Source organism: Pan paniscus, chromosome 8 (genome assembly GCF_029289425.2).
Source record: "Pan paniscus chromosome 8, NHGRI_mPanPan1-v2.0_pri, whole genome shotgun sequence".
Taxonomy (NCBI): Eukaryota; Metazoa; Chordata; class Mammalia; order Primates; family Hominidae; genus Pan; species Pan paniscus.
Genome location: NC_073257.2, coordinates 97,709,978 through 97,723,526, shown reverse-complemented (window position 1 = coordinate 97,723,526; position 13,549 = coordinate 97,709,978). Strand labels below are relative to the sequence as shown.

Below are 13,549 nucleotides of genomic sequence, written 5' to 3'. Positions count from 1 at the left end.
GTTGTGATAAATGTGTCATTCTAATGTTATATCTTAATGGGAAAAACTGGCTTATGGATCTATTGACATTCTGTGTACAGTATCTACAACTTTTCTGTAAATCTAAAACCATTCTAAAGTGAAATCTTATTTCAACAAACAAGTAAGAGTTTACCAGACCCAGAAGAGGAGAAAGGGCATTCCAGGCAGAGAAAAACTAGATACAAATATCAGGAGGGAATGTGGTGTGCCTGAGAAAGAAGGAGGGATTTTGGGGATTTTTGTGTACTGTAACTACATAAACTAAAGTGAGGTTGAGAGTCAGGATTGGCTCTGGATGAGGAAGGCTTTTCTTTTAGGCCAAACTGAAAAGTCTTAGGATTTATTCTGTAAGAAAAAGGAATTCATTAGAATATTTTAATTAATATAGTTCATATTTGAGTTTATTTGTTGTAAAGCTACCCACTTGCCTGTTGAAGGATGTGCTATAAGAGAGGTTGAGAGCAGCAAAACCAATGAGAAAGCTGTTGCAAAGGTCTAGGGGGACTGAGGTGGTGCATCCTGGAGCCAAGCAGTGAGCCAGAAGCAGAGAATGATGTTCAGGGCTTCATCCCAACTGTTTCTTCCTGCCTCCATCCTCCATTCTAATTTCTGATTATAATCCCACTAGAAAGACAGGTAAAGCCTTGTTGATCAAGATGCACAGAGCTCCATTCCAAACACTCATCCAAGCCAAGACAGTAGAGAATTAAGATGCCCCTTCACCGTACCAGGAAGGTTTGGCAGCAGATGTTAGGAATCTGGGTCCTGGTGCAGGATAAGAGTATTGAGTGTCTGGAATGGTCACATCATCATTAGGACAAGATGTCTTCTGTTATGACTCTGTGAGCCATTGGGATGGTCAAGAAGACCTCTATAACTCCACCTACACCCAAGAGAAGTAGCAGGACACACATCAGGGCTAAGCAGCTCCAGCACCTGGGCTAAGCAGTTATGGGAGTGCAGATGCAGGCACCCCAAATAAATATCCACTCCTGCCCCAGTGAGTCCATAGTAGAACATCCAAAGAATAGAGGCAATCAACCCCTTGACCCCATTTGTCTGAATTTGTCCTCTTCCCTCTGACAAGCATTTTAATCCAGCTGTAGGAACCAATTCTGTATCTTAATGCAATTTCTTCCTTTCCTTTCCTTTCCTTTCCTTTTTCCTTTCCCTTCCCTTCCCTTCTCTCTCTCTCTCTTTCTTTCTTTCTTTCTTTTTCTTTCTCCCTCCCTCCCTACCTCCCTTTCTTTCTCCCTTCCTCCCTCCCTTTCTTCCTCCCTCCCTCCCTCCCTCCCTTCCTTCCTTCCTTCCTTCCTTCCTTCCTTCCTTCCTTCCTTCCTTATTCTTTTTTTTTTTGGTCAGGGTCTCACTCTGTTGCCCAGGCTGGAGTGCAGTGGCACAATTGTGGCTCCCTGCAGTCTTGACCTCCTGGTCTCAATTGATCCTCCTACCTCAGCCTCCCAAATAGCTGGGACTACAGGTGTATGCCACCACACTGGCTAATTTATTTTTATTTTTTATGGAGGCAGTATTTCACCACATTGCCCAGGCTGGTTTTGAACTCCTGGACTCAAGCGATCCACCCACCTTGGCCTCCCGAAGTGCTGGGATTGCAGGCATAAGCCACAGCTCCCAGCCTATTTTTTAAGGTCCAATGGAGAAATAGCCATGATTTTTGCTTTTTTTTTTTTTTTTAACTGTATCATTACCCAAAGTGTGGTATTTTGGTATCTTCGAAGTCTTTAAGCAGAATTTTGGGTAGATCTTCACTTGTTCTTTATCTCAATGCCCCCAAATTAATTAGTGGTGGTGGCGGTGGGTGGTTCTTTGGGGTACATGGCCATGTTTTTTTACTAATTTATTTATTCATCACACCAAGGCACCCTATTATTTAGGATGGAGTGGGTCTTGGTGGGTATCATGTCCAAGGTGACAACAGGAAATTCCAGGTTTCTTTAAAACTGACTCTAGAACTCCATCTCTTATTCTGATGGTTTTACATCTCAGAGTTGTTGACTCTTCCAGGAGGAATGACTCCTCAGGTTCTATGGCCTTATAGTCAGGGCTCAGTGTGCAGACCCTGCTGCAGATGTCAGGACCATGGGAAATGCTGACAGAGTAGAAGCATTCTTTACTTTAGGGCCCCCAGTAGCACTTTTCCACTGGGGTTCTTCTTCTCTTCAGGTTAACTAGGGGGTCTTATGGATTTTCCCTGACAACAGTATATACTGCCTGTGGCAGTTTGACCCTTTAGCCCCCTGCTATTTAAATTGTGGTCCATGGATTAGCAGCAGCAGCAGCAGCATCACCTGGGAGCTTGTTAGACATGAATAATCTCAGGCCCCAGAATCAGAAAGTGCATACAAAATCCCTGGGTGATTTGTGTGGATATCATAGTTTGAGCATCATGGCTTTAATCTACAGCAGTGGTTCACAATTCTGGCTGTGCATTAGAATCACCTGGGGAGCTAAAATATCCATCTCTAGTCCACTACAGACCAATTAAATAAGAGGCTCTGGGGGTAGGGCCCAACTTTCAGTACACTTCATTATAAAGCCCCCTTAAAAGATACTAATATGCAGCCAAGTTGGAGGCCCAGTGACCTAGAAGAGCAGGGGTTCTCAACATTGGCTGCAGTATCCGGAGCACTCAGGAGGCATTAACACTTCCTATGCTCAGGCCCTGAGATCCTGATTTAGTTGACTTGAGATGGGGCTGGGTATCTGCATTTTGTTATGTCTTCCCCATTAATAGTCGAGAATCGTTTCCCAGACAAAAGTTTTGTCATTGTATAGACCCTGCAAGGATGCAGGGAGGGGAAGCAGTCTCATGAACAACTGTGTCTCCTCATTGTTTCTGAGCCAAGGTAGGTTCTCCTTGACCACCTTAGGGTGACTATCAGAGATGCATCTGGCTATTGGATATACTCTGCAGGCTTAAGAGAATGTAGCAGATTCAGAGCACATTTACTCTGCCATTAGCCTCTACCTGCCTATCAAGGAAAATGAGGGAGCTGGCACCACAGTGAAAACAGGCAGGAAGCTCTTGACCCTGCTTGCCATAGGCACCGGGGTGCAAGACAAGCTGTACACTTGAGTGTTTGCTACTTGCTTTACTGCTGAGCTTCATCCTACCCATGGAGGGAGCAATGGCTGAACTCAAGGGCCTTGTGGCCTGGGCAAGTCAAAGGAGTAATTAAAGAAAGAGGGTATTTTGCAGGCATCACAGTGACATGGCCTCTGTGGGTGAACAGAATAAAACTGGACATAAACATTTGTTCTAGAGACAAGTTCTCACCAGTTGGTTTCATTTTAGGGCTGTGCTGAGCTCTATAGAGATCCAGGCGAGCTGAAGGAGGACATGTAACTCTGTCTACCATATATCTATTCTCTTTAGGGTTTTAAAATGGCTCTGGGTCTCTGGGAACTCCAGGGGACTACTGTTCACCTACCTGCCTAATTCAGGATCCCAGTGTAGGAGCCGAGGTCCTATGATGTGCACGGGTGCCAGTTCCATCCTTCACAATCTTTATTTTTCCTTCACAGTTGGCGACATGGGACTCAGAGAAGGGCTTGAATGGCAGCTTGCAAGAGAGGCCCATGGGCAGCCGCCTCCAAGGATTGACTCTCAAAGTGGTGACTGTCTTGGTAGGATCATGGGGACATCCTGGGAGCTACACCATCCAGGCTGTTGAATCAGAGGCTGCTTTCTGTTTAATGCTGGGTTTGGGGAGAAGAGAGTCTTGAGGAGTGTTGTGAGCTTTCATAATGCCTTTCATTCAAATAATTGTGTGAATAATGAAAGGAAGAGTGAGATTGAAGTTTCTGCCCCAGGACCTCTGTGCCTTCCAAAGGAAGTCCCTGAGCTGCTCTAGAAAAGGACTTCTCATTCACAGCTTCCTCTGAGGACCAGAGGGGGCCAAGCTGCTCCACTTGTTCTTGGATGTAAAATGGATCTAGACCCACTACTGGTCCTTAGGAGAGTTGTTCTGGTAGCCAGAACCCCAAGATAGATACTGGAGGAGGACATTCTCTTAGCACCCAACACCAGTGATGGGCTCATGTGACACAAGTTCAGAATGAAGACTGTTTGGTGGTTGCAACTTTTCTGCATGGGTGTCCTGGAATCATAGACTTTTGCATTTGTAAGAGACTTTAAAAACATCTTCCTTTCAATTGCTTTTTTCACATTTTTATAAAAACTGCAGGAGACGTTATAGACTTGCCTCTTATTGGCTGAGTCACACGTGCCCAAACGTCCCCTCTCTCCCAGCAGACACTAGCATTCCCTTGGCTTAGAAACCTTTGGCAACAGTATTTCTGCATTCTCTGTTTGCACACCACAGATAAGCTTTACACCCTAATTCCCAACACAACTAAATTAATGAGCTATACTCCCTGGAGCTGTTTGCCAAAGGCCCCTTGTTCAGTTTCACACAAGAAGGAAGGGGAATGGTGGGGAGTGCCAAGACATTTTTCAGATGACCACCTCGCTCACATGTGGCATAGCACAACATGTGCAGGTGTGAGCATGGCATGGCTTTGAACTCGGAACTCTGGGTTTGAATTCTGTCCTACCCTTTGGCTTCTGGTCTGGCCTTGGTCAGTTAATCCATATCCATATCCACTTTCTAGTATAGCCAGTAGATATAATGCTTTTTCTCTCAACCTAATGTCACAGAGCTTTATCGCCACTTACTATCCTGGATGAGAAGTTGCATGTTTCTTATGTGGGCCTCATATAATTTTGGCATATTCTAAGGATACAGTCCTAGCTCTGCATGGATGTTACAAACGGAGGAAGGAAAACAAACCATGTTATTCAGGGAACTAGCGGTTGGGGCAGAGCCTGGGATGACATAACACAGGACAAATGAATCTCCACTCCTCTGTATGGACCTACTGATTGGAGTGATCATCCTGTGCACTGTTCCTTGAGTGTCCATAAACTGCTTTTAGAAAAAGGCAGAGAAGTTGAGCCTCGAGTCCTAAATTGGGGAACTGCAAATGTTCTAATCAGATCTTTCTCTCTAACATTACACTGGAAATATGTGTTGATGAACCTGTTATTTAATTGGAGAACCTTCATTCTGTTGTCCTCAGGAAGAGCCTTTCGTGATGGTGGCTGAGAACATCCTAGGACAGCCCAAGCGCTACAAAGGGTTCTCCATAGATGTCCTGGATGCACTGGCCAAGGCTCTGGGCTTTAAATATGAGATTTACCAAGCCCCTGATGGCAGGTACGGTCACCAGCTCCATAACACCTCCTGGAACGGGATGATCGGGGAGCTCATCAGCAAGGTAGGTCCCCAAAGCAGATCCAGGGGGAGGGGCACCCTAGCCTTCCTCTGGGGTAATATCTAAACTTGACCAATTGCACAGTGGAAACCTTGGGACCAGCTAAACAGACCACAGTTACCATTCTCCCCACACAAAGGCTCTTTTGTCTTCAAATCCCCTGCTACATCCATTTCTGCTCTTGTATCTCCTTGTCTCTGACACTCTATGTTACCTCCCTGCCCATTGCTGTCATTCCTTTGAAGTCTATCATCCACTGTGCCTACTCTGTAGCACACCCTTCAAGGAACCTACCCCACGTTTAGGGTGAAGCAGAAACCTAGTTCCTACCAGGGGTACTGATGAGTGCTCATTCTCCTATCCCTTATAGACTACAGGTTAGATATTCATACACATGTGTGTATGTCTACATTGCTATGTGTTGATGGTGTGGCATCCCCCAGGTCCTCATACTTATTTAAATTGTACTCTTCTTCCCTCCCGTAGAAACTGCATCTTCATTGAAACTCGTGGCATGAGGCCAACTTACCATGTCCCCATTCTTGTCATCTCATGACACTGGGTCATTTCCCCATGATCATTTATCATGGTGGCATCTGACTCAAATCCTCCATCTCCATTATTTCTCCTGCCACCATTCTGACAATTTCTGACATCCCTGTGGACAACCCTGGACTCCCAGTACTTTGAACTCCTTGCCTCCAGGGACCTTTGCTGTACTCCACTCCAGTGTTCACCCCCATGCATCTTGTTAGCATCTTACATGTCACCATCACTAGCCCACTGCATGACCACAACAAGTTGTCCTTCTGACTCTTTTGAACTTTTACTCTCACAGCACAGACCCTTTGCTTTTTAAATCTGTAAAGGCAGACACTAGGCCTGTCATTCATCCGATTTCTATTAATCTTTTTCAGAAACACCTTTACTGTGATAAATTCACATACTATAAAATTTATCCATTTTAGATATACAATTCAATGATTTTTAGTAAAGATACCGGGTTGTGCAACCTTCATTATAATCTAGTTTTAGAATACTTCCGTCATGCCATTGATATCTTTCATACCTACTTATAGTTAATGCCATTCCCACCCCCAGCCCTAGGCAACCATTAATCTACTTTCTATCTTATAGAGTTGCTTCAGTGAACATTTTGTGTAAGTGGAGTCACACAAGATGTGGTCTTTTGTGTCTGGTTCTTTCCACGTAGTGTGTGTATTTGAGGCCCATCCTTCTCTGCAGCTTCTGTGCCTTTCTGATACTGCGTCCTCTATGGGTGGCCAGACAAACCCCTCCTCCCTCCATCCCTTGTGACTCCCTCTGTTCTTGATTTTTTTGTTGCATCCTAAGCCTGAATGGATTCTATTATCTATCCTCTTCACTCTGAAATCCAGGTTGCTGCACTTAATTAGAGAAGGAAATTGTGAATCTGTCCAGATTGCTTTAGAAACCCTGTGTGGTCTCCAAAATCAGCTGGGCCCTTCAGTACTGCCAGAATCTTTTAACTTGTCCTTTGTTGGGCTCCTTGGCTATGTCTCTCAGAGACTGTTTAAGAAGTTTACCTTTCTTCTTGAGCTACCTAAGAATCTTCTATCCTTCCCAACTAAAAAAAAAAAAATGATTGTACTTCTATGCTGGGGAAATAAACTGAGACTTTGGGGCATAAAATTGTACCTCTAATTCCCATGAAATTTACATCTGCAGGCACCTGCCATCTCCCACAGAAGGGAGTGTCCCCTGTCCCCTGTCAGTCTGTCCCACTGTCACAGGACAACCCCTCCACCTGTGTCATGAGTTGATTCCTTTGTGCCTCCTTTGAACCTTGCTTCATAAATTAGTTTCCCTTCATTTTGTCTTGTAAGCCTATCCTGCTCCATTAAATCTCTTTTTAAGCCCTTAAATATGCTCCAAACTTCCCTAATCCTAAAAATTGTCCCTGGATGCTAGAGTTTTTAGAAGAGAGGCAAGAACCAGAGATGCCAGTGTGACAAGTGTAAGAGGAGAGTGTTGATAGGGTCACCTCCTATTTTCTGCCTTTACTCAAGGTATAGTATTAGATTTCTGTTTAGGACATGAGTATATCTGTCCCTAGCCTACATATTAAACCTTGAAAAAATCCTTCCACGTGTGTTTCCTCAGTGTGAGCTTGGAGGTTGAATCAGTTGTCACTATTGGTCATTCTAAAAGAAACTGGTTCTGCTGATGCCTCCCACTTGGAGGGTCAAGAGGCCAGATCATTATGATGACTGCCTTTCAGTGCTCTTGTGACTAAAGGAGGACTCTAAGCCCTATTGTCACCTGGCATCCACCCATCCGGACGTGAAACTCGTAATCGCCCCAAACTTGGCAGTTTTCTCCTCACAGTCTGGATCCATCTTAATGGGGTTTCTATCTGTTTTTAAAATGAAGCCCATTTTGGAAAGCAAACAACTTGGGAGGTAATTTTGAGGTCATAGTAGGGCACATCCAGAGAGATTCTTCACACCATGGCTTTACCATGGAAGAATAAACCTGTGGGTTTGCAAGCCATGAATTAAGGGTGGTAGAAGATAGGAATAAATATATGACCCCTTTATTCTTTCAGTATTTTACTCTCTGGCATGAAGTCTACATATGAAACACTCACTGGCTAATATGTTAATGAGGTCTAACATAGTTGTAGAACTCACCATATAACTTCTGAAGTGTTTTAGAAAAGAGAAAGATCAATGTGGGATAATAGAGTCTGAGAGGTGTGATCAAGAAATGGAGTGTGCCTCTGGTCTTAACATGTAGGGAGGATGCACACAGGCCTAGAAGATAGAAGGGCCTTCTTGGTGGAGGGTAGAGGGAAACATAGGGAAAATAAAAAGAAGATAGCTAAAGTTTGGTAGGAAAACAACAAAGTGAAGATAAACTATAATTCGTAGAGAAATGAAGATACTTTACTCGGCTCTTTTCTGTAGAAGCAGTTTCCTGAAGTTTTTAGAGGAGAGAAACTTGTAAGGTGAAGGAAATAGTAACAGACAACTTAGTGTTGGATTTTCCTTATAATATTCAGACTCTCAGGGTGCCAGCTCTCAAATCCATTCCTCTGAACAGAGCAACTCAAAGGACAGAGGGTGGACCTTGACCCAGGGCAGAACCCAGCAGTAAGCTGAGGACTGCCGTCTAAATGAGATGGCTTTGCCTTTCAGAGAGCAGACTTGGCCATCTCTGCCATCACCATCACCCCAGAGAGGGAGAGCGTTGTGGACTTCAGCAAGCGGTACATGGACTATTCAGTGGGGATTCTAATTAAGAAGCCTGAGGAGAAAATCAGCATCTTCTCCCTCTTTGCTCCATTTGATTTCGCTGTGTGGGCCTGCATTGCAGCAGCCATCCCTGTGGTTGGTGTGCTGATATTTGTGTTGAACAGGATACAGGCTGTGAGGGCTCAGAGTGCTGCCCAGCCCAGGCCGTCAGCTTCTGCCACTCTGCACAGCGCCATCTGGATTGTCTATGGAGCCTTCGTACAGCAAGGTACCTTTCTGGTTTCCTGATCCTTGAATAGCTCTAGGGGCCTGGAAGAACTTATCCATTGGCAAAGTTCTCAGGTGCATTTTACCAAAGTCATTCGAAATGCAATTTTACTTAATCTCTAGGACAGTACAAATGTCATGCTGCACCCAATTTCTCTGAATAATATCAGAGAGAAATTAAATGAAACAACAATAAGGAGCTCAACTTCAATTCCTGATTCTCCACTTTAGATAAAATTAACTTTGGAGTTCTGCTTTGCACTTTTCTCTCCTCCTACATTAAAGTGATTGCTATGCACATGAGGTTGTCAATGAAACTGTGAATCTTGCTTAAATTTGATGACTTAATGGGGAAAAAAAATCCCAATTGTATTGCAATCATTTAAGCAGTACTTCAGCCATTCTTGAGGTATGAATTCTCCTACCTCTGAGGGGTCTGGATGGTACTTCTATCCAGTAGTGAGTTATAGGATTGTGCCATTTTGACTGGAGCAACAAATTGCAAAGTTTCTAATGTGAGTCTTCGTCCTGTTTGCACCATGGCAAATGCTTTGTGAGGTTATGTAAGGAGAATAAGCAGTGAGAAGCTCTCTTCTCCTAACACTTTAGAGACCAAGGAGAAATAATTGGCCTCAAAGAAGCTAAACTTCTAACTAAAAGTCTCATGCCCTGATTTCTGAGAATTCTGGGGGAAGAAAAGCCATCTAATGAGGGCTCAATACTAATAAAAGTGATATGGGACATCTCATTTCTCAGGTTTAAAAGAAAGCCAGGGATCCCTCCATGTAGTAGGAGTTATTTCTATATTTACAGAATTCCCGAGTCTGCTATATATGAATTTGAAATTGGAAAGGGATCTTACATAAGGCTGCAGCCCTAGAAGTTCTTGCCACTGTGAGGTAGAATCTTCTAACTGAAAGATTTTGATATTCAGACCCCAACCCTTGGTGTTTTGACAAACTTCGCACCACTAGAAGCCCAGTCCTAACTTTTTCATATTTTGTGGTCCTCTGACCTTGTCCAAGATCCATGGTTTTAGGATCCTATCCCAGAATTGGCAGAGATGCCCAGACCCAGCTGACAGTCACCTCCCTGGTTCCAGCCCATCACGAGTGATGGCCTGTGTGCCTGGCTGCAGGGCAGAACACCTCCCTGGGGATGGGAGGGAGAGCAGAAGCCACTGGCCAATCCACTTTGTCTGCCTCCCGCAGGTGGCGAATCTTCCGTGAACTCCGTGGCCATGCGCATCGTGATGGGCAGCTGGTGGCTCTTCACGCTCATTGTGTGCTCCTCCTACACAGCCAACCTTGCTGCCTTCCTCACAGTGTCCAGGATGGACAACCCCATAAGGTAAGCCTATTCCTCCTTGATCTGGAGCCAGCAGCTCAGAGAGGCTTTAAAGAGGATGTAAACCTTTCCAGGGCAGTGTGGTATGATGGAGAGAGCCCTGATCTGCAAACTGATGGTCTCCTGGAATCTTTAGTCCATGGAGAAGAGCTTCACTTCTGTTGTATTTTATCTCAGGCACAATTACATAAATGTATAAATTCATTAAATAATATTTCCTGAAAATTTAATGCTGGCTACAAAGCTAAGAAATCAATTAACAAATTACATTTTCTCAGACATTTAAACATTGATTACAAACTTATTTAATCAAAATTTTATAAATATTTAGTTAAAATTAATTTAAACCAGAAGTCTAATATATGCTTTTTTCAATCTTTGAACACCTTAAAATAATTTTTTTCAAAAATGCCAGTTGCCACAATAAGTAGAAAACATATTTCATGCACATTTATATGATTATAAAATTATTGAAACCAAGACTAAAAACGTGTCTTCATGTTTACAAAATGTTAAGATTATGGCATAAAAGAATGAGCTCAATATAGTGAAATAACTCTTGGAAGTGACTGTATTTTATGATCAGTTTCCCAAAAATAGTGTAAATTACAAAAAAAAGAACTTGGACAGAGTGAATTTGGTTGGATGTGTGGTTGCTGAAGTGGTCATAGGCATGGATCTGTTGTACACTTCATTGGGTACAATATTGGCTTCAATATTGCCTCTAACTTGATCTCTGATTATGGTTTTTTGACTCACTGCCTTTAGTAACATCCCTTTAATTCATCACACTCACTGTCATCATATTGGTTCTTTTGATCCATAGCTCTTAATCAAGTCGTCCATACTCAACCAGCCTCTATGGGTCTCAACTAGCTATTGAAAAGAGTTTAAACTCCTTGACTAGGATTCAAGATTCAGTATGATATTGTCTAATATCTTTATTAAATTGACATTTTTATTGAGATAATTATAGATTCATATGTAGTTGTAAGAAATAATGCAGAGAGGTCTCCTGGGATCCTTTACCCAGTTTTCTCAATGGTAACATTTTGCAAAAGTCTAATATTATATCAAAACCAGGGTATTGACACTGATACAGTTGACTGATTTTATTCACAGTTCCCCTTTTGTACTCATCTCTCTGTGTGTCTCTGTATATGTATGTGTGCATTCGTGTCTATACTATTTTATCACTTATAAACTTGTGTATCTGCACCACAGTAAAGATACTGAACAGATCTATCACCACAAGGATCCTTTGTGTTGTCCTTTTATAACCACCCAAATATTTTTCACATTTCTTCCCCTGACACTCTGTTCCCAACTCTGGCAACCATTAATTGTACTCCATCTCTAAAATTTTGTCATTTCAGTATGTGTTATAAATGGAATAATGCCTTTTGGCTTTGGTTTTTTTACTCAACATAATTCCTTAGAGATTCGTCCACATTTTCGTGTGTATTAGTAGTTCACTGCTTTGATTATATCACATATACCACATATGAGTAATATCACATATACCACAGTTTGTCTAACTATTCCCCCATTGGAGGACATCTGGGTTGCTTCCAATTCTTGGCAATTATGAAAAAAGCTGCCATGAACATTTGCGTGCAGGTTTTTGCGTGAACATGAGTTTTCATTTACATGTGATAAACACCCAAGAGTGCAATTGCTGGATCATATGGCAAGTTCATGTTGGGTATTGTAAGAAAGTATCAAACTGCTTTCCAGAGTGTCTGTATCATTTTATATTTCTGCCAGTGATGTAAGAATAATCCAGTTTCTCTGCATCTTTCCTGACATTTGGTGTTGCCATTATTTTTCATTTTACCATTCTGATAGGTGTGGAGTCATACTTCATTGTGGTTTTATTTTGCACTTCCTGAATGATTAATGATGTTGCACACTTTTTTTTTGTGCTTATTTGCTATGTATATATCCCCTTCAGTAAAATATCTGTTTTTATCTTTTCTAAATGGATTGCTTATTACTTTTGAGTTTTGAAAGTTCTTCATATATTTTCGACACCAGTTCTTTGTCAGATATGCAGTCAGCAAATATTTGCTGCCACTCTATAGCTTGTCTTTTCAAACTCTTGTCTTTTCACCGTGAAAAGGTTTTAATTTTGATGAGGTTCAATTTAGAGAATTATTTATTTCACGAATCACGCTTTTGATGTCAAGTCTTTTCCTAGCCTGAGACCCCGAAGATTTTCTACTTTTATTTTTTACTGAAAACGTTTGCGTTTTACAATTCAGTCCACAATCAATTTTGAGATGTTTATAAAGTTTGAGGTTTAGGTTGAGAGTTTTGGGTTTTTTTTTTCTCTTCTTTTCTTTCTTTCTTTTTTTTTTGTCTGTTTGTTTTGGTCTATGGATGCCCAATAGCTTTAATACTATTTGTTGAAAAGGCTATCCTTCCTCCATGGAATTGCTTTTGTATTTTGTGAGAAAACAGTTGGACATATTTGTATGTATCTAAATTGTCTATTCTGTTCCATTGTTATATGTGATTGTCCCTTTGCCAACACCATACTATCATGATTACAGTAGCTATAGCGTAAGCCTTACTATAGGGTAGAGTGATTCCTCCCATTTTAATCTTGTTAGGATTATTTTAGCTATTCTAGGACATGCATCTATATATATAAATTTTTTCTCATTTGTAGTTTTTGTTATTTTCAAAATTATCAGCTAAAGGATTTCAGAATTGTATTCAGAGCAAATTGACTAACTGAAAAATTAACAGAACACAATTAATTAAAATTTTCCCATTTAATAATTAATAAATAACAAAGTATCAGTGACTCTAATAGTGGACTGAGTTTGAACCCAGCTCAATAATTAGTTGGCTAAATATTTTCCTCTAAAACATTGATAAAGCAAGTAACCATTTACTATTATGCTGATCTTTTGCTAAGTTTACTTATTTTTTTTTCTTTTTGAGGTATTATTGACAAATAAAAATTTACAGTATACAACATGATATTTTGATGTAAACAGGGTCTTTCACTGAGAAAATGTTTTAATTTTGATGAGGTCAAATTTAGAAATTTGTTCTTTCATGGATCATTCTTTTGATGTTAAGTCTTTGTCTATCCAGAGATCCTTAAGATTTTCTCGTTTTAAAATTCCTAACATTTTTATATTTTTGCATTTTACATTTCATTCCACAATCAATTTTGAGTGAATTTCTGTATGAAGTTTGAGGCATAGGCTGAGGGCTTTTTTTTCAGTCTATGGATACTGATATGGTTTGGCTGTGCCCCCACCCAAATCTCAACCTGAATTATATTTCCCAGAATTCTCACGTGTTGCGGGAGGGACCCAGGGAGAGGTAATTGAATCATAGGGGCCTGTCTTTCCTGTGCTATT

At 41.5% G+C, this 13,549-nt stretch overlaps 1 protein-coding gene across 4 annotated transcripts in view; it reads left to right on the top strand.

The window, feature by feature from the left end:
* GRID1 (glutamate ionotropic receptor delta type subunit 1) overlaps positions 1–13,549 on the top strand; it is a 777,975-nt gene that overhangs the window by 638,689 nt on the left and 125,737 nt on the right. For all 4 annotated transcript variants that reach the window (XM_063607779.1, XM_034931017.3, XM_034931018.3 and 1 more), the window contains 4 exons: positions 3,568–3,669; positions 5,125–5,322; positions 8,499–8,823; positions 10,034–10,172. In XM_063607779.1, the coding sequence (XP_063463849.1) occupies positions 3,568–3,669; positions 5,125–5,322; positions 8,499–8,823; positions 10,034–10,172 (764 nt within the window). The remainder of the gene's footprint in view (positions 1–3,567; positions 3,670–5,124; positions 5,323–8,498; positions 8,824–10,033; positions 10,173–13,549) is intronic.